Below are 27,949 nucleotides of genomic sequence, written 5' to 3'. Positions count from 1 at the left end.
TGTGAGCAGCAGCTAGACATCACCATTTGTTGGTTTATACATATGTTTAGCTATATACAGCACTGGCACTGCCAACAAACACTAAGGCACTCATAACATCGTCATTACATATAAAGCAGTGATCAACACTTAGGGTCATATTTACTGGGAGTATGCCCTCTATTATGCTACTGGTTTTGATATTTTAATTCAACAAAGCTTATTTTTTTTAGTAATACTATTTTACAAATGGTCAGAGAAATGTTGGTAAATCTTGGTATATTTTAATTGCAACAAAGTGGGACCAAAGGGGCAAAGCTTCTCCTTGAGGAGGGAGGTTTCTGTCCTCAATTATTAAATCCCGAGTCATGCTGTAGGGCTTCTAAAAGGAGTCAGACACAGACATGCAAGGAAAACTACCTTAAAGGGGTTATCCAGCGCTACAAAAACATGGCCACTTTCCCCCTACTGTTGTCTCCAGTTTGGGTGGGGTTTTGAAACTCAGTTCTATTGAAGTAAATGGAGCTTAATTGCAAACTGCACCTGAACTGGAGACAACAGTAGGGGGAAAAGTGGCCATGTTTTTGTAGCGCTGGATAATCCCTTTAAAAAGGTGGCATGAGGGCCAGTTCACATGGAGTATAATTGGCGGAATCGTTGGAACTCTCTACCAGGGAGTCCCGCTTGACTCAGTGTGACACTGTTTCTCAACGGGAGGACTTGTGCGCCTCCGCTCTCTGCGGCTGTCAATTTTTAAGCGGACAGCCACAGAGAGCGGAGTTGCGCGAGCCCTCCCTTAGAGAAACAGTGTCACACTGAGTCAAGCGGGATTCCCTGGTAGAGAGTTCCACTATTAATTTGTATTCATGATTGCTGATACAATTCAGTACAGGAGGAGCAGCCTGCAGGCTTGCTAACTTGGGTTCTCCTGAAACTGTTTTTATTTTGACAGCCGATTCAGGAGAACTGCAGAGTGACAGCGTACAGGCCCGGCCTCAGTGACGACCATTGTGACCCCTATTGCTACACTACTGCCCATGACGATAGGCTTCCCTACAGCTAGCTAGCACCCGGAATTGTACTGGTGAGGGGCAACAACCCCAAAACAGCTGTCTACATATTGGTACTTCCCCTACTGGAGAGTTTCTTTATTGGCTTATTAAATCTTCAGTCATGTTCTAAGATTTCTTAAAGGAGTTGGACACTGACTTGTAGGGAAAGCAACCTCTAAAAGTGGGATCCGAGAGATGCTTTTTATTTTGCAGGATTTTAACAAAAAAAAGTACTTAAAGAGCAAATCCACTGACTTTTGATGATACATTAAACCAGTAACAGGGGTGCTCCCAGTACAGATATTAAAGGCATATTGCTTGGATCTGCCATAAAGGTGTGACTGGAAGGAGTTTTGGCTGTGACCACTGTAATCACTAGAACAAAATCGTAGCAAACCAAAGAAAGCTCTATGTCAAAAACCTCTTTTAGTAAACAAAATAAAAATAAATGGTGACTATGATGGCAAGCATCATTTATATATAAATAACAAACGCAAGAATCACAAATGGTACAACCAACAGGTATAATCAAAAATCCAGGCACACATGTTATATAAGCCAAGCAATGTATGGTCATTGGTGAAGTGACATCCTTTAACAACTTGGATATCTTTGTTCTCTGTACAATTTTATACAACAAAGAAAAAAATTTGGTTGTTGAAAAATATATATTAGAATCCATTGTTAGAGACTATCTAGCTAGATATGATGTATTCCAGTGTTTTGCATTAGCAGCACATTGATTTATATATAGATGGTCACAATTTATAAAAATGTCAAATACAGAAACTTAAAATTACAATCAGATCAGTGCACCGGTAATACAGCTGTCACATCCCTTTATTGCTATCCAACATGGACATGGAAAACAGTGTAAATTAGTAACAAGAACAGTTGATATAATATGGTAGATGAATTACAAGGTGACGATTAGACATGAGCAAACTTACAATCAGTTTAGGTTTTGCAAACCTGAACCCTTGGTATTTGAATCATGGTGGCTGGAGAAGATGGATGCAGCCCTAGGTTTACTGTAAGTTCACTTATCTCTAGTGAAGATATGCACTTTATATGGTTAAGTTGTATGCAAACATAAAGGCAGTTGGCAGAAATGTGTTTTTTTTTTCTTGTGTTTTGTCATGCTAGCACATCCCCCATTGCAGGACATATTCAACCCCCATGCCTTGTAGAAAATAAATGTGATATTGCCCATCCAGAATTATGCAGAAGGTATTATTGAATCTAGTGTCAGCTCTTGAATAGAGTGCAATATTGATATATCAGCATATAATACAAGCACTCATGGATATCTGCCTTTCTAGATAAATGTGCTCTTTTATACAACAAACAAATTAGAGAATTATGTTAATTTTTTTTAAAAAAAGGAGACTTGATGTACAACTGAGCTGTATCCTGGCAAAGAGCCCGGACAGATTTATATGTAATTATATCAGTCTAAGTGTCTGACAAGAACGTGTGACAGCCAGAATGTCTTATAAGACCTTAAAGGGGTTATGCAGGATTGGAAAACACAACTACTTTCTTGCAAAAACAGCACCACCCCTGTCCTCAGGTTGTGTGTGATATTACACTTCAATTCCAGTCCCTTTAATGCAGCTGCAGAACCTGCACCCAAACTGAGGACAAGAGTAGTGCTGTTTCTGGGAGAAAGCAGCCATGATAACCCCTTTAAAAATATCTATCAGAACCTTTTTGTAACTAGTCATCGAAACTGACAATCAATGGCCACAAATTGCAAAAATCCTTGTGCCGATCAGACAAAACTGCACATGGTATATACTGTGTATGGGAAATTTGGAGTTTTCTTTTTCTTAAAAATGTTAAAAGCTAATTTTTTATCACTTCTTCAGCACTGGTAAATTTCCAAAGACAGATTACCATTTTTCAGACTTTCCATTTAATAATCATTGATAGATGAGATGTTCATGTTATGTTAGCGCTTATATTATGTGCTAAGGGATGCATCTGCTTTTGGGGTGACATAACCAATTTGTGTTGGTATGAACTGAATTGATGACACTCTCATATCTAAAGCTTGATGGCCTTTCTTTAAAGCCAGGTCCGCTCCTACAGTTTACTCTCAACATTTTCATGAAGTATGAAAGGTGAATGAAGATGAGGAGTGACAAAAAATATAAGAGAAATAAAAACACCCTTTATAATGTTATGTATTCCAATATATATCTTGAGCTATTACTGTTTGTTCAACAATTCGACCCAAATAACTAGTGGTGACCTAATGAAGACAACCCCTTTCTATATAACTTATCGGGACATTTTGTAGACATAAATTGAGCCCCCTGCTCAATATTCCCATCTATTAGCCACAGTGGAGATCTGTTAACAAAAGGGTCTTATTTAAAAAACCAATCCACATGTTACCATGTAATCCATTTATGTGAATTGCCGGCATTAATCGTATGTGTTAAAGATGGCTGCAGAGAAAATGTGTAGCCAGCCATAACGTCAGGATATCAGCAGTTCTAACCCCAGGCCACGGCAATCAGTCAATTGATGGGGCAGATACAACATAAAAGGAGTTTTCTTGATGAGTTGAACTTTATAACAAACAGACTACAGCCAACAAGCTATCTAATCGGAGCCAATACTGGAACCAATGATGAAGGTACAATTATAATAATTATTACTCTGTATAAAATGCAATGGCTTTACCCTTTCTTACATGGCTTTACCCTTTCTATCAATAAATGTATTGCACAAAGAGCTGTGTATCTTCTCTACCACCAAATGATACATAAAAACATAAAGGTCAATACGTTCCAAGATTCCCTCAACCACCTGCAAACCTGATAAGTTCTTGTAGAAGTCCTGAGTTTTATTTATTTGTAGGAGGGCGCTGTGGACATGCATTGTGGAACCACATGATCTTGTAATATTTTAGGGCATTTTTTAAATGACCCTTTCCATATATATGGGAGCTTATTGCATCAATGTATAAATATTGCTAATATGCCATATAGTTTTTAAAACGGCCAAATTTTTTTTTGCTTGTTCTTAGACCATTGGATCATTTGGACATCTCAACGTAATTCTGTCCAGAATATATAACAATTATTATAATGTATTGTGGGACTAACATCATACTAATCTGAGGTGCCGACTTCTGCTATATTTGCTTTTTCTAACAATTATATAGGCAATTTTCACCTTATTTTCTCCCCTTACATATCTGCTTTGCTGTATAGTTGCCAGATAAGAAAGAAGATTGCTTAAAGGGATTTCCCAAGTTCTATGAAAATGTCTTGACTGAATGCCATATAACAGCAAAAGAAGAATTAGTTATCTGATAAATCCCCCCTCCCCCATTCTAAGGCCTCCAGTGCAGTCCTCCTCCCTGGGCTTTGTTTACCTAACTGCAGTAATGACATGTCGTTATACCCACATGATGGCTGCAGCCAATCACTAGCCTCTTCGATGTATGGTGCTAGACCGTCAAGGCTGGTGATTGGCTGCAGAGCTCTTATAAGTATATGGGCATCTCACCTTTGCTATAAATTAAACACAGGCCAGAGAAGAGCACTGGAGCAGTGATACTGAAGTGGCAGGGATTTATCAGGTAAGTAATTTTTCTTTTGTTTTAAATGCCATTTTCTCCATTTAGACACGTTTTTTCACTTGGAAAAAAAGCTTTGAATCATAATAATTTCATTGGGCAAGTAAAATCACACAAATACTCACACTTTACATGGGAAATTCCTTCCAATGTCTCAAACATCCAGAGTTGTATATATATATATTTTTTTTTATTCAATGTTTTTTAGTACAACTCTTGACAGAAAACCAGAAACTAAAATATTATGAACTTATTCTCCTCCAATCCATATTGATATATGAAAGTCATAAAAATTTTTTGATAAATTATGGTTTAATCATAATACATAAGGCTGGCTAAAATAACATAGGATCTGTAGGTCCATATGGTCCAACATTCTGTGATGGTTCATACTGCACTAAAGTAGAGCACTTGGCCATCTTCAGCAGTCCCAAAGTGAGTGAATGGAGCATGCTGCCCTTCTATTCACTTGAGGACAAGGGATCGCTAATATTGTGATTAGTGAGGAACCCATTGTTAAACCCCCCCTAATCAATTAGATACCACAATCAATTAGATACCACAATTAGTTGCCACATATACATTAAACTCAATAATAAAAGAGTATACGGAAAGCACCGTGGTGGTTGGAGACAAAACGCTATCATATAATGCAAAGGGTATGCAGGGTATCTGGAAGTGTGAGTACAAATAATATTATTCATATTATATTATACAATCAGATTCTAATAGCAGCAAGGTGGATCTTATTGAGATAATATTATAAGGATAAGATGTATTGTTGTAACAGTCAACCACGAGGTTACAGCTTTACGATAATGGCTACATGGAAGAGCGTAGTGCAACAGTGTTGTGTATGTAGAAAGAGCAGATGAGCTTGGAGGCATTAGCGCAAAGAGATTCAAAGGGGATATCCAGGGTTAAAAAAAACACAGCTGCTTTCTTGCAAGAACAGCGCCAGCCCTGTCCCCAGGCAGTATATGGTATTACAATTAAGCTCAATTTACCTCAAAGAAACTGAGCTGCAAAACCACAGCCATACTGAGGACAAGAGACGTGCTGTTTCTGGAAGAAAGTGGCCATGTTTATCTACCCCTGGATTACCCCTTTAAGGACACAGCCATAGAAAACCTAAATCCCGCCTGTAATACTAATCTAGAGTAGGTGGGGATGATGAGATAAACAAATGTCATCTGTCGGCTAACATTTTCATAGCATTTGTGAACATATTGACAGACCCTTGCTGTTCTTGCCATTTCTGTCCTCCATCCAATGCTTGGTGGTCTTCCAATGACGACTCCATCATGTGTATTATAAGATCAGGATCTTTTGATGTACAAATGTATGCTGGAAACAGGTAGAGTTTTGATGTCCTGCATGTGACCACATAATTCAGCTACTTGAGGAAAGAATATCTTCACAACCCCTTGGAAAATGGGATGCAAAATCCTCCTTTGATTTATATTAATATGCAAATGGCAGAGCTATAAAAATCTTATATTCACAAAGCAGCACTGAATGTACTAGCTTAATGTTCCCACATTGCCTGGGGGTAAATCAGTGAATGAGAAAATCACTTTAAAAACTAGTTAGAGAGGCCTTGTCTTATCCTGTGAATGTTGGTTATTTCCTCTAAGATTTTCATGAGTAAGGTAAAAGCAGGGCCTGGATGAAAATTTAATGAAGATTGAAAGTCAAAGATGGAGCAAGGAAAGTAATTATTTTATAAAGATTAGATGAAGCCATAACATAGCACACTGATGAATAAGTAAAGTGTCTTTATGTCTAGCCATCAATGACATCATCGCGTAACTCTAAGCCTAATAATACTGTCTATACGGCATAAAGCTCTGTAGGAAATATTACTTCAGATTGTTGTGATGTCATTCTTACTTTGGTATGTACTATAAAATTAATTGATGTAAATCAGATATTGAGAAACCAGCTCATTCTTGTTTCATTGTGCAAACCGGAGTGTTATAATATACAGTTTGGGGCAATGTAAAAATAAATAGAGCATTTTTTTTCCTTGTAGAAAAATCATACTGTAGTTCATTCACCTGAATTCCTGAATTCCTTGAGCAAATGTTACAATTTTGTAGTGACATCCATATTAAAATTAGAAATTTTCACTTGAAATTCTTTAAATGGAAAAAACATTCAGTATTTCTATTTATTATGTTCAGATTATCCTGGGGTCAAAGAAACCTTTGTCGCCTATGGTGGATAGCGAGCCCAAGCAGCAAAGTAACCTACTGAACATGAGTCCTAAGAACAAGCAAATACTGTATTGGGAAAAGCAGAAATGTCTCCCTAGAGTAGTGCATAGTTTTTCTTTTACTTTTATGAGGTTAAGAGGTTAGGATTTTGTAGGATTCGTGAATTCTTCTTTATTGGAGAATTAGGGTTACTGTTGCTTGTGTTATGTATAATAATTCTCCAATCCCTTTAGAACTTAAATAAATGATATAAAAATAATTCTAGTTTTTTAACAAAAAGAAGGTCACAAAAACTATTAAAAGAAGGACATTAAGAGGAAGTAATTGTTCAATGTACACGAACAGCAGAAAATACTCTGCCATTAGGCATTGGGACACAGCTGCAGCCAAACACAGGAAGACAATAGCCAAAGGAGAGTGTTCCTTTAAATCCATAATCTTAGTGGACATACAGTATGTGTTAGTAAAGTGCCCGCCTGTTCTCAATTTAACCCAGTCTATGTCCTACAAATCTCTGACAAATATCCTGCCAACAGGGTGTATAGGATTTGAAAATAAGTGTACAGCTTTATTCCGAATCCTGTGAGTGTGAGTCTTGTCGGGCCAATGCCCGCCTCTTTCCTCTCTCACTTTTTGGAAGTTTTGCTTTCACAACTGGTATAGGAAGTGATATGTCATCATTATCTGATGAAAGTTTTTCTGACCATTGAGGTCCGGCTGCCAGACCACCACCAGCAGGCCCAGGAACACTTTTATCAAAGTGGGATTTTGTGTCCGATCTCTGCCGTGGAGGCTGCATGTACCTCTTAGGGTATAAAAATAAAGCTGGGTCTGGCATAGCTTCCAAGTCATCATAGTTGGTCATTTGCTCTCTTTGAAAATAGTCTCTTGACATATCTATACTCAAAGAGCAGTCAGGCCTCCAAACACTGTGGTTTTTATGTACTCTCCGCCTGACTCTTCCTTCGTGTTGAGGTTGCTTGACTCCGACAATGTCCAAAGGCCGTGTTGTTGTCTGGCAATTGTTTTGCAAGCTTTGTGGCTTTTGCTTGGAGGCATGCAACTGGAAGGATAAATAGGCAGCAGCCTCAGTTTGTTTATGGAGCTCAGTATTTAATATGGTCACTCTATGACTTCTTCTCTTTAGCTCCTCCAAGAACCGTCTTTCTTTATCCCTTAGCTTAGATCTTAAGGCTGCAACTCGATTCTCCCGGAGATAGAGATCCTTTTTCAACTGGAGATTCAGCTGTTCTTTTTCAGTGTACCTGGCTTCCAGAATTCTGCACTTTTCCTCCATTTCAAACTCGAGCTGATCTGTAAAAGTATAGAAAAAATGTGTTAGGAGTACATATAGTATAATGCTTTGGCTACCATTTGATTTCACAATGTTTCCAACAGACTATGAGCTAACAATTCTGTCTGCCATTGGTCACATTATCTCAAAGATGGATTAGAGTATGGGGGCCAAATTATGGCTAAAATGATCTATCTATCTATTGTAAAATCGTGCAGTGTGTACTATAGGACTTCTAGAACTCTTATTTCACTCAGTTACTCTGGTGCTAATATATAAACATTTGAAGTGTCATTAGAAGATAATGCTTACGGAGTGCTTCCTTGGCCATGTTCACATGGCGTAACACACCGGCTGTTCTGTGACCCGGCTGGATCAGAGAACGGCCGGTGTCAGAGAAGTTCATCCTGGCCAGTACTGCAGTACCAGCAGAATGATCTTCATTTCTGGTAAATTCGGATGTGGGCGCACCCACAAAGGTGCGCCCACATCCCAATTCATCGCTGTACAAAATTGGAAATTGCAACAACGGCCGTGGTTTATGTTAAACATACATTGTGTGAACATGGCCTTGGGCAGCAAAAGGCCAGCACAGTTCATCTCCTTCACTCCTATACCTAAACATCCACTTGATTTTAATTGACAGGCTGAATATTGCTGGACTTTTGCAATCCCGGGATATTCCGTGTGGGCTTTATATCTAAATTTACATAAGGTCCCTTCACACTACAGAATGGGCACCAAAATTCTGTGCGGAACCCCCCCACGCGGACTTGGCACTGAATCCTGCCTGCAATCTGTTTGAATTGGAGGGCTTGTGCGCCTCTGTACTCCACGCCTCTCTGCTTAAAGAATGGACATAAAAGCTGCTGACAGGTCCACATTAAAGGTAATGTGTCACCTAGATTTTTTATACATTTTTTTTTTACTGATTTGAGCCAGGTACAAAAGTGTTCTTTTTTAGAGACATGCTTTAAAAAAAGCCCCATAAACCATAGGCAACAATGGGCAGGACTTGTCCTATTCATATGAGCTAGAAAGGCTGCTGGCCATGCTTAGTGACCTTTACATAATTACACAGGGGCCAGAATAGGAATGGCAAGATTTCAGGGTTATTTTAAAATAATAGATAGTAAAATTCCTCTGTTCGTAGATTTGTAAAGGTCATTTTATTAAAAGCATTTGTTTTCAGTGTACAGTGCTCTCTGTGGACCCCATCAGTGTGATCTATTGACAAGGGTCTATGTGCTTATTCGGTTGTCCCCATGCTTGCGGGTAAAGGCTACCTGCTATGATGTCAGCTGTCTACTGAATAAACACAGAAGAGGGGATCCTGATCCCCTATATCCCTAAACAGAAGTGATGTTATATAGCAGTACTTAGGCAAGATGAAATACTTATTAAATGCGTTTACCAGAGTCTCTGCCTCAGCCTTTACCAGTCCTTTACCAGTCTCTGCCTCAGCCTTTACCAGTCTCTGCCTCAGCCTTTACCAGTCCTTTACCAGTCTCTGCCTCAGCCTTTACCAGTCTCTGCCTCAGCCTTTACCAGTCCTTTACCAGTCTCTGCCTCAGCCTTTACCAGTCTCTGCCTCAGCCTTTACCAGTCCTTTACCAGTCTCTGCCTCAGCCTTTACCAGTCTCTGCCTCAGCCTTTACCAGTCCTTTACCAGTCTCTGCCTCAGCCTTTACCAGTCTCTGCCTCAGCCTTTACCAGTCTCTGCCTCAGCCTTTACCAGTCTCTGCCTCAGCCTTTACCAGTCCTTTACCAGTCTCTGCCTCAGCCTTTACCAGTCTCTGCCTCAGCCTTTACCAGTCTCTGCCTCAGCCTTTACCAGTCCTTTACCAGTCTCTGCCTCAGCCTTTACCAGTCTCTGCCTCAGCCTTTACCAGTCTCTGCCTCAGCCTTTACCAGTCTCTGCCTCAGCCTTTACCAGTCTCTGCCTCGGCCTTTACCAGTCCTTTACCAGTCTCTGCCTCAGCCTTTACCAGTCCTTTACCAGTCTCTGCCTCAGCCTTTACCAGTCCTTTACCAGTCTCTGCCTCAGCCTTTACCAATCCTTTACCAGTCTCTGCCTCAGCCTTTGGCCACATTCACGCTCAACTATTGGATTGTCCAGAACTCAATTGCAGACCGCATTACAACATGTCCCTTTGTTTTTATGTTGCGGATTGTGGATCCGCAAAAATACAGGATATGTGAATTGCACCATAAGAAATAATGTTACAAAATACTCCATTTCTGCAGATCCATGAATACTGAGAACTTATGCAGACATGTGAATAAGGTATTTGTATCTACCAGTCCTCCTCACTCTCCTCCGCTCTCTATAGACTTCTAGTGGCAGCTGTAATCAGATTTTTCAGTGGGGTGGGTGAGCGCTAATACATCTTGATATGCACTTGCACTAAATTATGAGTTTAGGTGTGGAAGAGGAGCAAGAAGGGAGCCTGATACATAGAGAAAGAGGCATTTTCTCTAATAAGATACATTACAATGTTTTATACGAAAAGTACACAGATGTACTTGTTTGATGAAAAGTTAATGGGCACTTAGTCTAGTTTCATCACAGAGGTTACAATTTCTTTCCTTGAAGTTTATAGAGTGTTATGCTATATATTAGTTATGTGAACTACATACAGTAAATGACTGAAATCAAGCCATATAACTTGTTATGCATCCTCCATCCTAATGCGAAGTGGCTTCACCAGCCCATCAGAAACCTCCGCCCAACACAATAGAACATAACAATTCTCTTTGAGTCACAGATGCAAATTTACCATGTTAAAAGCAGACACCTTTAAGAAACCTGCTAAAACAAGACTTAATTAGTACGGCTTCTATTAATGATCTGATATATTATAGCTAGGAGTCTTGCTGGAGGTATACAGCATGGCGTTGGTAAGAAGCTTCTGTTCTCATGCCATAAGGTGTTCCATGTCTGTCTGGGAAAGGAGGAGGTACAACATTTAATGGATAAAATGCCCTACAACCTGCAATTACTAAAGCTTTTCTATATATTCTATTTTTAATAGGAGAAAGCAAGTTATAGTTGTATAGAATAGGAACAAAAGCTTTCTGGTACGTGCCACCAGGGGTATGGTTTTTCCTTTAGGCAGAGATTTATTGTTTAAATTTTCCTATAAAGCAATCCACTTACAAGTTTGATGCCAGTAATCCCTATACATCATCACCGACAAGAATGCCAATTACATTCAGTTTTTATAATCTGGCTTATTGCCCTCAGGTTATAATGACAGGAAGCACAATAATCATAGGCAGCCATTATAATTCTCTATGGAGTTGTCACATATAAAAAGCGTCTTTCTTTCTACAATAGATCAATGCTTGCCTAGTCAGCGGTACACCTTACACAGGCCTATCTCCTCCTAAAGTTTCAGACTGTTAAAAGGTATTATCCAGCATTAGAAAAACATAGCCACTTTCTTTCACAGACAGCACCACTATCGTCTCCAGTTTGGGTGGGGTTTTGCAACTCAGTTCCATTACAGCGAATGGGGTGTAAGTTGTATTGTCTCTGGAGGGAAGTGGGCATGTTTTTCCAATGCTTTTTTAAAACTCCTTTAAAATGACACATAGTATGGACTACAGAGCTAAAAGTTCACAGGAAGCTGATGAGTTCCTGCTAGAGATGAGTGAACCTCGAGCATGCTCAGGTTTGTACAAACCCAAATGCTTGGCATTTGATTACTGGTGGCTGAAGAAGATGGATGCAGCCCTAAGGCTGCCTAAATAAAATGAATACAGCCATAGGCTCTATTCATGACTTTCAGGACTCCCTTAGACTTTATCCATCTTCTTCGGCCACTAATAATAAAGTGCAAGCATTTGGGTTTGGACGAAACTCTTACAACTCTTACATACAGGTTTTGAAAGAGATTCTGATCTCTTACAAAACCTAACTACTATATGAATACACAGAAGGAGGCAACTATTATATGGGTGCACAGAGGGGACTTAATTACTATATTTCGTGCACAAAGGGGATTTTACTATTATAGAGGGGCACAAAGCGGTCTAATACTATATGGGGGCACAGAGAGGCCTGACGAATATATGAATGCGCTGATAGGCCCTATTAATATACTGTATGTAGACACAAAAGGCAACCTAGCTACTATATGGGGGAATAGATGGAACTAACTACTATAAGGGGTTATAGATGGACCTAACTACTATATGGGGACACAGAGGAACCTAAGTATGTGTGTGTGGGGCGGGGTATATTAAATGGGGACACAGAAGGAGGGCAGATGCAAAAAGAAAGAAATGTTAATAACTCCTCTAATTTAAAATGTTACTTGTGAGTCACTGGATATAAGTGTACTATCATCATTTGGACTGTGTGCAGAGCTGATATCTACCACTATATGGTCACTGTATAGGACATATTGGTTTAACATTCTGTGGTGGTAATGGCAGTGGTCATAGTGTGGCAGTATGATTAGTAGTGTTGGTATTGGTATACTGGATTTGCCATTGTTGGATTCTGACATGTAAAGTATTTTATTTAGCTTTACCAGAATAGCTCTTTGAATTTTACAATATTACCATCAATTTACAAAAAAAGATAATAGTATTCATCCAGTGATATTCATCCAGTGAATATCATTTCTTTTGTTAAGGGATTGTTCCCCATTGTGGCAGCAATGAATTATCAGTGATGTAGAGGTTAGTACCATGTCTCCCAGAGCTGGCAACCAAACACAACGGCATACCACCAAATTTCAATTTTTTGCTCATGTTTTTTCCTTATACTTTTTGAAGAAGGCCTATTTTATTTAAGGACAAGTTGTACATTTTACTTTACTTTATTTGATGACATGACATAATATGAAGGCAGTCAGCTGCCAGACTGAGCATTCACCCATGGCTGCTGTGGGGAACAGCTCCACCGTCCCTTCGCAGTTCAGGGCACCCTTGCATTGTCTGCCGCACATCGGCCACTGTTAGAAGTCGGCACCGGACAGTTTGAATTTTGCAATGAGTTATAACGGTGACGAGTTCAAACAGCCGCCCCACTACTGCCTCTCTGCCGCAGGGAACAATAATTTAGAGTGGGGATTCCCGTCATTATGATGGGAATCCCTGCTCCTTTACAGTAAGTTGTGGTGCAAGATGCATCACTACTTACTGATAGTCTTTACACTATGTGTGTCGGGTGCTCTGCATGTGACCAATGTAGTGTAAAAGCCAATTAAACACATTTACATTGTTCTCTATGGGAACACACAGCTTGGTTCTCAAACTGCTCGGTTCTGGAGCAGCCTTCCAAACCCAATAGTGTTTGACGACAGAGGTATTACAGTATTAAAAACATTCAAAAACATATACCTATTGCCCTTATGTACCAATGCCTGTTGTGTAGAGAGGTTCTTTAAATGATCATTATTGCCATATATATATATATATATATATATATATATATATATATATACACATTTATATATATAAAAAGCTTTACTGCATAAGGCTATGGTCACACACAGTATTATTGTCAGTTTTTTGGCCAGACTTTTTTCAACTAAAACCAGGAGTGTAACTGACAGGGAAAAATTATAATAGAAAGATTTGCACAGTTTCTGTATTTTAAACCCACTCCTGGTTTTGGTTGAAAGAAGACTGACCAAAAAAATGCCACAAATACTATGTGTGAACAATGACAAATTATGATGTAATGATCATTATATAATAAAATATGTTACAAAGAGCAACATGTGGGTAATCAGGCATAAGTTTCAGTGTTCAGCAGAAGCTCATTGGTGACCATGTATCTTCTCCATACAGCTGACACAACACTATGTGGCAGCAAAGTACACTTCATTACAGGACTAGACTACCTAGTCTGCAAACCAACTGAGCTGGTGCTTTTACACTCCCACACATTAAGGCTATGTTCACACTAAGTATCTTTCCGGCCGTAGTGTGAACTGCGAATATACGCACGTAGTTTTGACGTTGATGCATTCGCTTGAAAGTATACGTTATACGCCCGCACAGTGCACACTACGTATGAGCTTACGGCCGGATCATATACGGCGCCGTGAAAAATGAACAAGACCATTGTTTGAGGACGGAAATGTTCCAACTCACGGCCGTGGATTTCCATGCGGTCCCGTACGGAGTACTTATTTCAGCCAAATTGAACGTAATTTTTAGATCCAAAAGGTTCTGTGTGTTTTATTGAACTGGGCGAAGATTTCCAAGTAAATGACCTGTTTCAGATCGCTTCGAAACAAGCTAGGGAAGCATAACTGTACTACGGGCATATGTTCGCGGTTCCCCTGCATGTTCGCAATCCGGCCGCATGTCTATTTTTCCCACGGCCGTACTTTCAGCCGCACATGTACGGCTGCGTACGAACTACGGCCAGACTCATACGTAGTGTGAACATAGCCAAATATTGTATCCCATGCATATTGTCTACCTTGACTTGTTCAGTACTGACAAAATATTATAGAAGTTCATTATCAGGTTTTTGCTTATACAGTATAAGGCCATGTACATACAGCGTATGAGACCGGCCGTTCGGTGACCCGGCTGGGTCATGGAGCGGCCGGTCTCTGAAAAGATGATCCCGGCTGCCACTGCAGTACCGGACGGATGATCTTTTCAGCCGCAGAGTTCTGATCCGGGCGCGCCCGCATCAGAGCTCACCACAGCACACTGTGGAGCGTGCGGCCAGAGCCGCTCGCTCCATAGTGTGTAGTGACATGTCTGTTGTTTGTGGCGCCGTTAGAGATCCTGGCCGGGATTCCTAGGCAGCAATGGCATGTATATTTCCGTAAAGCTATGTTAACACAACGTATATTTTCAGAAAATCACGTCCGTTGTACAACGGCCATGATTGTTATGATTATATACGTTGCATGATAATCTTTTCGGAGACTCGCCGCTCCGTGACCCGGCCAGGTCATGAAACGGCCGGTCTCTTACGCTGTATGAACATGGCCTAATGTTGCTAACGATTATTATTATTATTATTTTTTTTGCATATATGTGCTATCGGGGCATGTGACCATGTGGCAATGGTCATTCATCTGAATAAGTGCCATGTAGTAGACTGGCCATAGTATCTCTTAAAGGTTCTTCTCACACTTATTTATGGTGTGCAGTGGGGTATACATTGCCCCTAATGGATACATCCACTGTATATCTATGATGAAGCCCACTTTGCAGAATCCATTTATGGAATCCTGCTTCTTTATGGGGGTTGTGCTATTTCAGCCAGAAGGATAATGGAAACCCAGACAGAAACCACCCAAACAGAGACTAAAATGAAACTTTTGGGGGCTTCTATGAATAACATTGCTGTATGTTTGGGGGCATTTCACTATATTTCGCTACATGGAGCCTGCAATAGAATGTAACAGAACAGGTTATAAGCAGGATACTGTAGATGTCAAGAAGGAAGGGCTTTCATCCGAAAGGGGGTATGAATGCTTGTCTCAGGAGGGATGAATTTAAGGCTGAGGGGTGCATGAAACAGGCTCAGAAGGCTGAGGGGTATAAATCTAACTTAGACCCCCTGAACCTAGTATTCACGCTACCTTTTTTTAAAATAAAATTCTGGCCCATCTGACCGTTCTGGGAGAAGAGCACATATCCAACCAAATAGTAAAATCCCTTAAAAAAAATTGTACCATGTGACTTTTTGACCTGACAGCTATCTAATAGTATCAGCAGGACACCTGCTGTCTACTGGTGACATGAAGCCAGACTAAGTGGAATGAGAGTATTACTTTAAGATTACTTTAAGATTGCAGCGGAAATCTTGCTGCGAGTTTTGCAGTGAGATCCGCTACGAGGTAAGGTCCTGGCAGGACTCTGTGCATACATACTCGCAGCGGTTTTTCAGACCGCCCCCTTAATTCAGCCCCCCCTTAACCCCTCAATCGGCTCCCGCTCGGCTCTTGCTGTGCATATACATTACCTGTCTCCTTGCTGCACGGGGTCCTGGCTTCCTTCTCTGCCGCCCAGCCAATCAGTGTTTTGCCCAGTCACAGCCACTGATTGACTTGGCGGGAGAGCAAGAAGCTGGGACCCCGTGCAGCAAGGAGACAGGTAATGTATACAGACAGTGGGAGCCGATTAGAGGTTAAGGGGGTAGCTGAATTACATACTCGCAGCAGTCTTTCAGACCACTGCGAGTATGTATGCACAGGGACTTGCCAGGACCTTAGCTCGTAGCGGGTTTCGCTGCAAAACTCGCAGCGAGATTTCCACTGCGAGTCGCCCTGTGTGAAGGTACCCTAAGACTACAGCTTCATGGCAGCCTTCAGTTACATAACAGTCATCAAAATCACAGGTAACTGTGACCGTTGTGCAACCTCAGTATTTCTCTTAGAGAAGCACTGAGATCACATGATTTCACCATAATCAAGTCTCCATGGAAGTCTAGCTTTACTCTTCTCTTTCTAGATTGCCAAGCAGAGAGATAATACTGCTCAGAAGCTAATAATTATAACTATGGTCTAGTCCTGGCTTTGTTTTATTGCAGAAAAAATAAAAATAATTACTCTGTTGCATACATCATTTTATGAACTGTCAGGAACTGGTGAATACATGACTGGTATTCCTACACATTGCAGAGTGCCAGGGCCCAGCATTTATTTGTTTTTGCCAATTGGAAAATAGCTAAAAGCCCTTGCTGCATTGGGGAGGCTAAGGGGGACCCCTAGCAAATCTTTTTATAAGGAGAATTTGTTTGCCAAAAGCTGCAGTCTCATGGCTGATCATCTACATCTGTACGCTATGTACCTTCCTGTCTGCATAGCTAACTATAATAATAAGTGACTAGGACATTGTCTTATGCATATTAAAATAAAAAAGGATGAAAGACAGAAAAGCAGTCTTCATCACATATTTTTCCTGAACTGTATTTTACATGTAGGACACTGCTGACAAGAACAGTCATTGTGACCTTAACAAATCTCAGCTTTAGGCAGGGGTGTAACTAGAATCCTGTGGGTCCCAGGGCAAATTTAGGAGCTGCATGATGATAGCTAGGGTTCAGTAAAGAAACAATGTTATCAGTTACCAAATAATACCAGTACATTTTACTATTAGACTGTTACTGAACAAATAATCACAACCAACCAAGACCAATTTACCAGTAATACAGTATACATCCATGCCATGACCACTTCCATTATCACCACATAATACCACTATACTATTGTTGAATAAAAAAAAACTACTAAGACCAGTATAACCCCTACAAAATGATCATATTGTTGTAGATACCAACTGTACACAGGCTGTACAGAAAGTAAAAGTGATTACAGTGCAGTTACATCAGGCGAGTCAACCTACAGGTGACTTCTCTGAGTAAATCACAGGTGATGATTTCTCACTCTAATCATAGTTTTTTTTTTTTCCTTTTTCTTCTTTGGAAGAAATCTGGCTCGGCCTTCATGAAGATTTCTTCCCTAACTTGTCTCTGCAGAATCTAGTGGACAAACATCCGGCATTTTAGGGTCCTTGGGGTGTAGGATCCACTTTACATGGTGTAAAGTGAAACTGGCTCAGTTGCCCCTAGCAACCAATCAGATTCCACCTTTTATTTTCCAAAGAGTCTGTGAGGAATGAATAGTGGAATCTGATTGGTTGCTAGGGGCAACTGGGCCAGTTTCCCTTTACACCATGTTTGATAAATCTCCCTCGGTATCTGTATTGATAAAGACAGTGCCCACTTTGCCCACCAATAGTGCCCACTGTGTGCCCCCATATATTACTTAGATGCCATTAGTATCCCTATATTAGTTAGGCCCCTTATAATGCTCCTACATAGCTGTTAGGTCCTTCTGTGTTTCCCCATATGGTTGTTATGTTACTCTATGTGCCCCCACTCTGTACCCCATAGTTTTCAGGCCTGCCCGGATCCCTGGGCAGGCCCCCATTTTCCTGTCGGGCCCTATCCCTGCCATTAGCCTTAGTTCACACACTGTGAATTAAATATTTGTAATCTAATTATGTGGAGCCAGCATCCCATATGTCAGTCTAAATAAATCCACTGCCAGCGCATGGGCACTTTGAATGTATTTAGAGGTACACGCATCAGAGCTATCCATATCGACTTATTGAGATCTGTGGCAGCCTGGAGCCGTGCAGTCATAAATTTTCACAAAAATGTAATTAGCAGAGGTCACAACCCCTCTGCACGCAGCTACACCCACTGTTATACAGTACCTCCTATCTACCACTTGCATGAAAGATACAGACGGCAAAAAAGTTGCAAATTTTTTGCATGAAAAGAAGAAATCAGGAGGCAAGTTTTCTAAATTAATGTATTTGCACAAATATTGAACTTAACCAGATTTAGTTTGTCTATATTAGTTGAGGTGGGAATATGCCCTTAACCTTAGAGACCTCATTTCTCCCAAGGACACAGGCCCTCAAGTCTACCTTTCCTAGTCAGAGACCTGGCCATGTTTCCACACTTACTTGAAATGAATATGATTGTTAGAATCAGTTTTGCACTCACATTTAGCTGTTCCAATACTTCCATTTACATATATTTCTAGGAAAAAAAACATCTGTAGTCTTCTGATAGAGAACTTTAGGGCTCCCTTTTATTGGGTATATTGGGGATGCTAAAGGTCACATACCAAACTGTTCTATTTTATAATCTATTTAACAGGCTATAACAGAAGGATTCCATGGCTTCACCATATAGAGGTTTTCTGGTTCTAAAAGCTGCTGTAATTGCTGGGTCATAGTCAACTGTGGGTGGCAATGCAACCCCATTCACTTGTATGAAACAGGCAGTGAGACATGATAGTTTCTGTTGCACATCGTCCGTAACAATGGACCGTGCACGGAACTTGTGAATGCCCCCTCATACTTCCATATTTCTGATCTTGTTCATCTTGCCCATGCATGGAGTGTACTCAGCACCTAAGCCTACTACATACAAACTTCCCAACATTATGGTGTAGATGTAAATCAAATGGTCTTAAAGCTTGTACCATTGGTTCATTGCTTTATTGTTTTTTACATGAATTCAACAGTCCTTTTTTTGAACCACAGCCCAGTTCACGTGCCTGGCCCAGTCTATTACCATGTACCGGCCAGGGGTGAAGCACTGGAGGAGCTGGCCCTGAGAGTGACAATTGGCCCTCCCCTCTATAACACGTCACAGAGGGGAGGGGGTTTCGTTACACTGGGGGGGACAGTGGGCCCGTCTCCAGTGCTTCATCCACTGGGCTATGGTTTAAAATAAAGGACTGCAGCACCGACATTCCCATGTCGGCACTGGTCTATTCATTTAAAAAACAAATAAGCAGTGAACCAATGGTACATTAGCTTTATGTGGTTAAAAAGGAATAGGAAACTTCATTGTGTCTATAAACATCTGTTCTTTTCATGTGAAGATCACACAGGTGCGTGCTTTGTTACAGTAACAGAACAGTTATTAGATCTCTCTCTTGATACAACAATCCCTGCATCTGTGTGATGAAGAAATGCTGAAAAAAAACCAGATACAAGGGGGGGGGGGGAATAAATAAAAAGTCTGGTAAAGTCTGTTTGCATTGTATTTGCCTGTTTCCAGCAGCTTGATACTTAAAAGTGTTGCAGGCTGTCATTCATTTGGTGCCTTGTAAACCTTTTCCCTGCCCTAAATCTGTTTCCAAGTTTCAAAGTGTTTATTTATACACCACTTTTGCACCAAAATATAAGGGCTTGACTTTCAAAAATCCCCAAGTAATTGAATTTTGTTGGGTATTTGTATGTGAACTGTTGGGTTTCTGATCATATGCACAATGTTATTGATCAGGTGTCAGAGATGAGTGAACCTGGAGCATGCTTGAGTCAATCCGAACCCGAATTTTTGGCATTTGATTAGCGGTGGCTGATAAAGCCCTAAGGCTATGTGGAAAACATGGATATAGTCATTGGCTGTATCCATGTTTTCCAGACAACCTTAGAGCTTTATCCAAGTTCAGCAGCCCCAGCTAATCAAATACCGAACGTTCGGGTTCGGATCGACTCGAACCCGAACCTGGTTCGCTCATCTCTAGTGTCAGTTATTACACACTGGACTAGAGATGAGCGAACCGGGTTCAGGTTCGAGTCCATCCGAACCCAACAATCGGCATTTGATTAGTGGGGGCTGCTGAACTTGGATAAAGCTCTAAGGTTGTCTGGAAAACATGGATACAGCCAATGACTATATCCATGATTACCATATGCTCGAGGTTCGCTCATCTCTACACTGGACACATCCTTGCTTTTCCTGCATACAATTTCCTATTAGGCGTAAATGCATTAATCATTTTTGAGCTATTTGTCTAAACCAGCTTGGCTAAAAAAGTACACTAGGGTAGCAGTGCAGTACTGCTGAGCAATTTTTGCGCAAAAAACTTAAAAATTGCAGAGAAAGACCCTGTAGCACACTTTTTTTTATGCAAAGTGAATTCAGTTTAAGTGTGCTATACACTCTTTCTTTTTATGATTTATGGGCTAACACCCTTCCAAATGGCATCTTTAGATTCATCTGTTTGGCACCTCGGTATAATTTACTCATAATTAAAAAATTTGCACGTGATAAAACACACGTAAAATGTAGCTAATGTAAAACCATGCCCCTCACCTAGCGCAAAATGCAGAAATGGCGAACATAGCGTAAACTGGGGAAATTCAACTAACTTACCCTGATAAATTATGCACAAAAAATTACACAGTGCGCAAAAACTCAGTACAGTATTAGCAAAAGAAAAAAAAAAAGAATGTGCAAAAACATTGATACATACAGTATGCCCCTAAGTCTTACTAAGATGTAAAAAAAATGTTCTTGAGACGTGTCAAAAGTTCAAATTGGCCAATAAAACAAATTGAGAGAAGCACTCAGCTAAGTACTTCTTTCCCTGTCTCTCTTCTTGCTGCAGCAGACTTTCTATAGAGATGAGATAACCTCGAGCACGCTTACGTTCATCCGAAGCCAAACATGCAGCATTTGATACCGTTGGCTGACAAAGTTGGATTCAGCCTTAGGGAGTCCTGGAAAACATGGATACAGCCTATCGCCTATGGCTGTATCCATGTTTTCCAGAACTCACTAGGACTGCATCCAACTTTTTCAGCTACCAGTATTCAAATGCTGCATGCTGGGGTTCGGACATACCCGAGCGTGCTTGAAGTTAAAAAATATTAGGCCATTGAATACTGGTTCATAAATAAAGCTTAGACTAACAATGGGCAAAAAAATCCAATTATTAACCTAAAAATAGGTGCAAAGCCGTTGATAAATGTCCCCCAATTTGTCCACTGGTGAAATGCCAGCTAAGCAAATTTGCACACATTTTATCATCTCTAATTGTAACTAAATGCAGAGAAAAAAAATTGAACCCAGCAACTAAAATGTATACATTCATGAAACAGGACTAGAGATGAGCGAACCGGGTTTGCTCATCTCTAAACAGGACGGATGGAGCCACGATTAGACTATGTTTCATCAACTAAAGTCAACGGTCTTGCGGCAGGTATGCTGCTGTCTATGTCTGAATACTTTTTTGCTTGTATGCGTGTATAACAATGTAAACAACAAAAACAACACAAACACCAAGATGTAATGTGAATGTAACTCCTAACTAGAGATGAGCGAACCAGGTTCGGGTTCGAGTCCATCCGAACCCGAACGTTCGGCATTTGATTAGCGGTGGCTGCTAAAGTTGGATAAAGCTCTAAGGTTGTCTGGAAAACATGGATACAGCCAATGACTATATCCATGATTTCCACATAGCCTTAGGGCTTTATCCAAGTTCAGCAGCCACCGCTAATCAAATGCCGAAAGTTCGGGTTCGGATGGACTCGAGCATGCTCAAGGTTCACTCATCTCTACTCCTAACACATCTTCTGTGTATCTAGTATGGGTAGTGCATGCATAAAACGTCAAAGTGAATATGAAGGGGGTGGCATTTCTATCTTTCCTTTGTGCACCAATAGCAAAGGATAAGACAGGGCAGCATACCTTGCTGAAAGCTTTCAACTTGTTTTTCTTCAAGATCCTGAGTTAGATCTAATGAAAACATAAAACAATATTAGTACAGTCAGCAAAAAACAAAAAAACTTTACAATGATCAATCAGTATATTTTAAAAACAACCATAATAAGGAGATTAATTTAATATAAAATCAATTAGTTTAAACTGAAAGTATTGTGCCAGAATTTTGCCAACGTTTTCATCTGAAAACTGGGTCACGTGTTTCAGACAGATTTCTAAAGCAAATTAGATAAAAAGAATTGAGATTTAAAGGAATGTGTCTTAGTAGAAAGTAGGTGTTGCTTTTGAAGGGGCATGGCTTACTTGCACACCAAATTTTGGCAAACATTTATGGGCTAAAAGTAGGCCAAAAACTAATTAAAATGGTGTGTGAACCTAGCAAAAAATCTGACTCATACAACTGTCATTAATTTTCTTGACACCTTTAGGCCAGGTTCAGACTATGTAACTGTGCGGCTGTATTTGCTGCTGTAATTGTGCGGCGGTATTTTTGGTGGTTCATGCGTACGCTGGAAAGTATAGGATATACGGCTGCACAGTGCACACTATGTATGAATCTACGGCCCGATCGTAAACGGACCCGTAAAAAATGAACAAGACCATTGTTTGCGGCTGGACATGCGGCCGAGGATTGACAGGCGGTCCGTACGGAGTACTTCAAAAATAGCCGGCAATGATGCCGAATGCCAATGCCTCTAATAGTTAATATATTAAATTAATAAAACACATTTTCTTTGTAATAAAGTCCCTTTCGTTGGTCAATTTAATTCTAACGAATCCATCATTTTGCAATTAAATATACTGTTAAAATAAATAGAGATATAAATAAATGTATATTTATATATATATTTATTTTTTGACAGTATATTTAATTGCACAATGATGGATTCATTAGAATTAAATTATTGAACAACGAAACTGAATTTATTTCATCGAAAATGTGTTTTATTAATTAAATATTAATTAGTACAGGAAGCTCCATAAGCCGTTAATTCATATTGCCGGCAATAGAGCTTTCTGTACTAATCATCACTTTACTTTAATGAAAACATCAAATGTTTCTTCTAATTATGTTATCACAATAGCATTATTAGAAGAAACATTTAGAATTATATGTGCGCTCAGCTGATTGGCTGATCGGCTGAGCGCACATATAATGAGCCGGTCCGCAGCACAGTGACTTCATTGTGCTGCGGACCAGCGAAGAGGACACATCGGGGTGAGTACAGAGCTCTCCCCACCCCCTCCCCAGCACTGCACCCCTCCCAGCAAGGAAGGGGGGGTCAGTTAACCCCTTCCTTGCTGGGATGGGTGCAGTCTGACATCAGTCTGGCCCCCAAGGGGTTAAGGGGGATGCAATACATCCTCCCTTAACCCCTTGGGGGCCAGACTGTAAGCAGCGATCTGTAAAGATGCTGCATACTGTAAGGTGCACAACACCGCTCACAATGATGGGTGTTGTGCTCCTGTTTGTGTGTTTTTTGTGTGTTTCTCCCTTCTTTTTTTCCAGATATCGGTATCCTGGGGATTACGTCGGATTCCGTGGACTACGTCGATGACCAGCGTTTTTTTTTTTTTTTTTAATAAAATGGTCAATGAGGGGTGTGGGTGTTTTTATTTGAATAAAATTTTTTTTTAACTTGTGTCTTGTCTTTATTTCTTTACTTTATAGACTTAGTAGTGGAAGCCGTCTAATAGACGGAATCCATTACTAAGTTGGGGCCTAGTGTTAGCCGGTATAAAATGGCTAACACTAACCCCCTATTATTACCCCAGTACCCAATGCCACCAGGGGTACTGGGAAGAGCTGGGTGCCAGTGGTCCCGGAGCGTCAAAATTGGCGCTCCTGGACCGGGCGGCAGCAGGCTGGTAAGATTTAGGCTGGGGAGGGTCTAAACCAATGGCTCTTCCCACCCTGGTGTTACCAGGCTGCTGTCGTTTGGTTTTTAACTCGGCTGGTTATAAAAATAGGGGGGACCCTATGCGTTTTTTTTTTAATTATTTATTTATTTAAAAAAAAACGCATAGGGTCCCCCCTATTTTTATAACCAGCCGGGTTAAAAACCAAACGACAGCAGCCTGGTAACACCAGGGTGGGAAGAGCCATTGGTTTAGGCCCTCCCCAGCCTAAATCTTACCAGCCTGCTGCCGCCCGGTCCAGGAGCGCCAATTTTGACGCTCCGGGACCACTGGCACCCGGCTCTTCCCAGTACCCCTGGTGGCATTGGGTACTGGGGTAATAATAGGGGGTTAGTGTTAGCCATTTTATACCGGCTAACACTAGGCCCCAACTTAGTAATGGATTCCGTCTATTAGACGGCTTCCACTACTAAGTCTATAAAGTAAAGAAATAAAGACAAGACACAAGTTAAATAAATTTTTTATTCAAATAAAAACACCCCCACACCCCTCATTGACCATGAAAAAAACCCCAAAAAAAACAAACGCTGGTCATCGACGTAGTCCACGGAATCCGACGTAATCCCCAGGATACCGATATCTGAAAAAAAAAAAGGGAGAAACACACAAAAAACACACAAACAGGAGCACAACACCCATCATTGTGAGCGGTGTTGTGCACCTTACAGTATGCAGCATCTTTACAGATCGCTGCTTACAGTCTGGCCCCCAAGGGGTTAAGGGAGGATGTATTGCATCCCCCTTAACCCCTTGGTGGCCAGACTGATGTCAGACTGCACCCATCCCAGCAAGGAAGGGGTTAAGTGACCCCCCTTCCTTGCTGGGAAGGGTGCAGTGCTGGGGAGGGGGTGGGGAGAGCTCTATACTCACCCCGATGTTGTCTCTTCGCTGGTCCGCAGCACAATGAAGTGACTGTACTGCGGACCGGCTCATTATATGTGCGCTCAGCCGATCAGCCAATCAGCTGAGCGCACATATAATTCTAAATGTTTCTTCTAATAATGCTATTGTGATAACATAATTAGAAGAAACATTTGATGTTTTCATTAAAGTAAAGTGATGATTAGTACAGAAAGCTCTATTGCCGGCAATATGAATTAACGGCTTATGGAGCTTCCTGTACTAATTAATATTTAATTAATAAAACACATTTTCGATTAAATAAATTCAGTTTCGTTGTTCAATAATTTAATTCTAACGAATCCATCATTTTGCAATTAAATATACTGTCAAAAAATAAATATATATATAAATATACATTTATTTATATATATATATTTATTTTAACAGTATATTTAATTGCAAAATGATGGATTAGTTTAAATTTAATTATTGAACAACGAAAGGGACTTTATTACAACGAAAATGTGTTTTATTATTTTAATAGATTAACCATGAGAGACATCGGCATTAGTGCAGAGGATCGCAAACCCCGGTAATAGCAATTCATGTAAACTGTGTTCCCTGCTTTCCCAGATGCATCCAGAGGTGTTTGCATCACTTTCTTAAGATTTTATTTGTTATTTTTAGTTGAACCAGATTTCCAAGTAAATGACCGTATGTTTTGAGCCGCATGTCTATTTTTTCCCACGGCCGTAGTTTCATCCGCACATTTACAGCCGCATAAAAAATACAGCCGCACAGTTACATAGTGTGAACCTAGCCTAATTAGGCTACATTTACACACATAGGGGGACATTTATAAAGTTCAGCGTTTTTTTACGCTGGGCTTACAAATGTCCCCGCAGCTCTGGAGCTCAGGGGATTTATGTAGAGGCGCATTGCCTCTACATAAATCCCGTACGCACTGAGAACGTCCGTGCAAATAATCTGAAACCTACGCCAGCTCAGAGCTGGCATAGATTTCAGTATCATTCCCCCCCCAGAAAAAAAATAAATGCAGCGCACGCAGAGGGGGCTGCACCCCTTGCAACGCCCCCTCTCCTCCCCACTGGTGAAGGTGGCGCAGATCGGCCCAATGAGAATAAAATATTCGCAAAAAGACCTTTTGCGAATATTTTTCCGCCGATTGGGCTGATCTGCTCTGAAAAAAGGCATTTTCGCCTTTTAATACATGTCCCCCATAGTATTTCTGTCAGTCTTTTGGTCAGTTTTTTTCTTAACAAACACCAGCAGTGAATTGAAAACACAAAAACCATGTAAATATTTCCATTATCATTTTGCCTTGTCAGTTCTACTCTTGATTTTGGTTAAAAAAAAACTGGAAAAAAAAAACAAAAAAAACAAGACTGACAGAAATACTATGAGTGAACATACCCAAACTGCAAATGTTTCGAGTATAATTTTGGTCTGTCACTTCCACTCCCAAAATACTGACAGAAATACTGACCAAAATATAATAACTGTAACTGTAAAATAATAGCAAAATATGACTATGCTCACACATCATATTTCTATCAGCCTTCTAGTCAGTATTATTCCAACCAAAACCAGAAGTGGGTTGAAAATACAGAAATTATGCAAATTTTTCCATTATAATTTTTCTCTGCCAGTTCCTTTCCTGGTTTTGACTACAAACACTGAACAAAATGCTGAAAGAAATACTGATCAAAATAGGATGTGTGAACATAGCCAAAGGCTGTAATTTTGAAATAATACAGCTGTGTTTTCAATGTTTATCAATTGCGACCACAGATATAATTAACCATGGCCATTCTCGGCAGAACGAGTCGAGTCGATCCGAACCCGAACTTTAGGCATTTGATTAGCGGTGGCTGCTGAACTTGGATAAAGCCCTAAGGCTATGTGGAAAACATGGATATAGTCATTGGCTGTTTCCATGTTTTCCAGACAACCTTAGAGCTTTATCCAAGTTCAGCAGCCCCAGCTAATCAAATGCCGATTGTTCAGGTTCGGATTGACTCGAACCCGAACCTGGTTCGCTCATCTCTATTCAGCAGTAAACACACACAGTAGGGCTATGTTCCCACAACATCTCTTTTTCTTTGTTTTGCAGCCTTTCTTTTTTTGGGGGGGGAGATCACACCAAAATGGGTCAGTTTTAGGCTATGTTCACACAACATGAACACCCGGCCGTTCCGTGCCCCCGGCCGGGTCACGGATCATCTGGTACTTAAGTAAAGATCACCCGGCCGTGGAGCTCTGATGTGGGCGCATCAGCGCGCGCCCGCATCAGAGCTTCCCATAGCCCACAGTGTGTGAACTGACAGGTCTTTCTGCGGCCAGAATTCAATGAATTCCCGCCGCAGAAAACTGACATGTCAGTTTTTTCCAGCGCCGCATGGGATCCCGGCCGGAGCACATACGATGTGTGTACGCTCCAGCCGGGATCCCATTGAAAATAAGGCTATGTTCCATCCCTCAAAACTACGGCAAGAACTACGACCGTAGTTTTACGTAGTGTGAACATAGCCTTATGCAAATTATGCTGTAAAAAATTACACCAAAAAAAGACAACCAATCAAATTTCCCTTTTCATTCCTCTCAGACTCATTTCGAAAATGAAAAGTGGAATCTGATTGGTTGCTGTGGGCAACTAAGCCAGTTTACACCATGTTTGATAAATCTCCCCCATTGTGGGAACATTGCATATAGATTAACAGTCGTAATTGATTATGACCATCCAAATAATGAACATGATATTTACCATCAGCTTTTTAAAAAAAAATAATAATTTTTGTGGCCATGGTTTTTTTTTTTTTTTTTGTGTCAACATACCTAAATGGATCCCTTATGCTGTGTACTTATTATAGTGCAAAGAAAAAAAAATCCATAGAGCTATGTTTCCACAATGTTGTTTTTCTGCCCACCACTCCGTGGCCGTTTTTTATTTATTTATTATTTTTTACAGCCGCCATTTTAGCACCAAACCGTGGCTGCTTT

General features: G+C 40.5%; 1 protein-coding gene across 1 annotated transcript in view; it reads right to left on the bottom strand.

The window, feature by feature from the left end:
- Positions 1-7,158: 7,158 nt before the first annotated feature.
- CCDC92B (coiled-coil domain containing 92B) overlaps positions 7,159-27,949 on the bottom strand; it is a 113,551-nt gene continuing 92,760 nt past the window's right edge. The window contains exons 3-4 of the mRNA XM_069945610.1: positions 22,133-22,180; positions 7,159-8,159 (exon numbers count right to left, since the gene is read on the bottom strand). Of these exons, the coding sequence (XP_069801711.1) occupies positions 7,414-8,159; positions 22,133-22,180 (794 nt within the window). The 3' untranslated portion in view covers positions 7,159-7,413. The remainder of the gene's footprint in view (positions 8,160-22,132; positions 22,181-27,949) is intronic.

The sequence above is a fragment of the Dendropsophus ebraccatus genome, chromosome 11 (assembly GCF_027789765.1).
Source record: "Dendropsophus ebraccatus isolate aDenEbr1 chromosome 11, aDenEbr1.pat, whole genome shotgun sequence".
In the NCBI taxonomy this organism is placed as follows: Eukaryota; Metazoa; Chordata; class Amphibia; order Anura; family Hylidae; genus Dendropsophus; species Dendropsophus ebraccatus.
The sequence above is the reverse complement of the archived record's forward strand: the minus strand, read 5'-3'. Positions and strand labels throughout refer to the sequence as shown.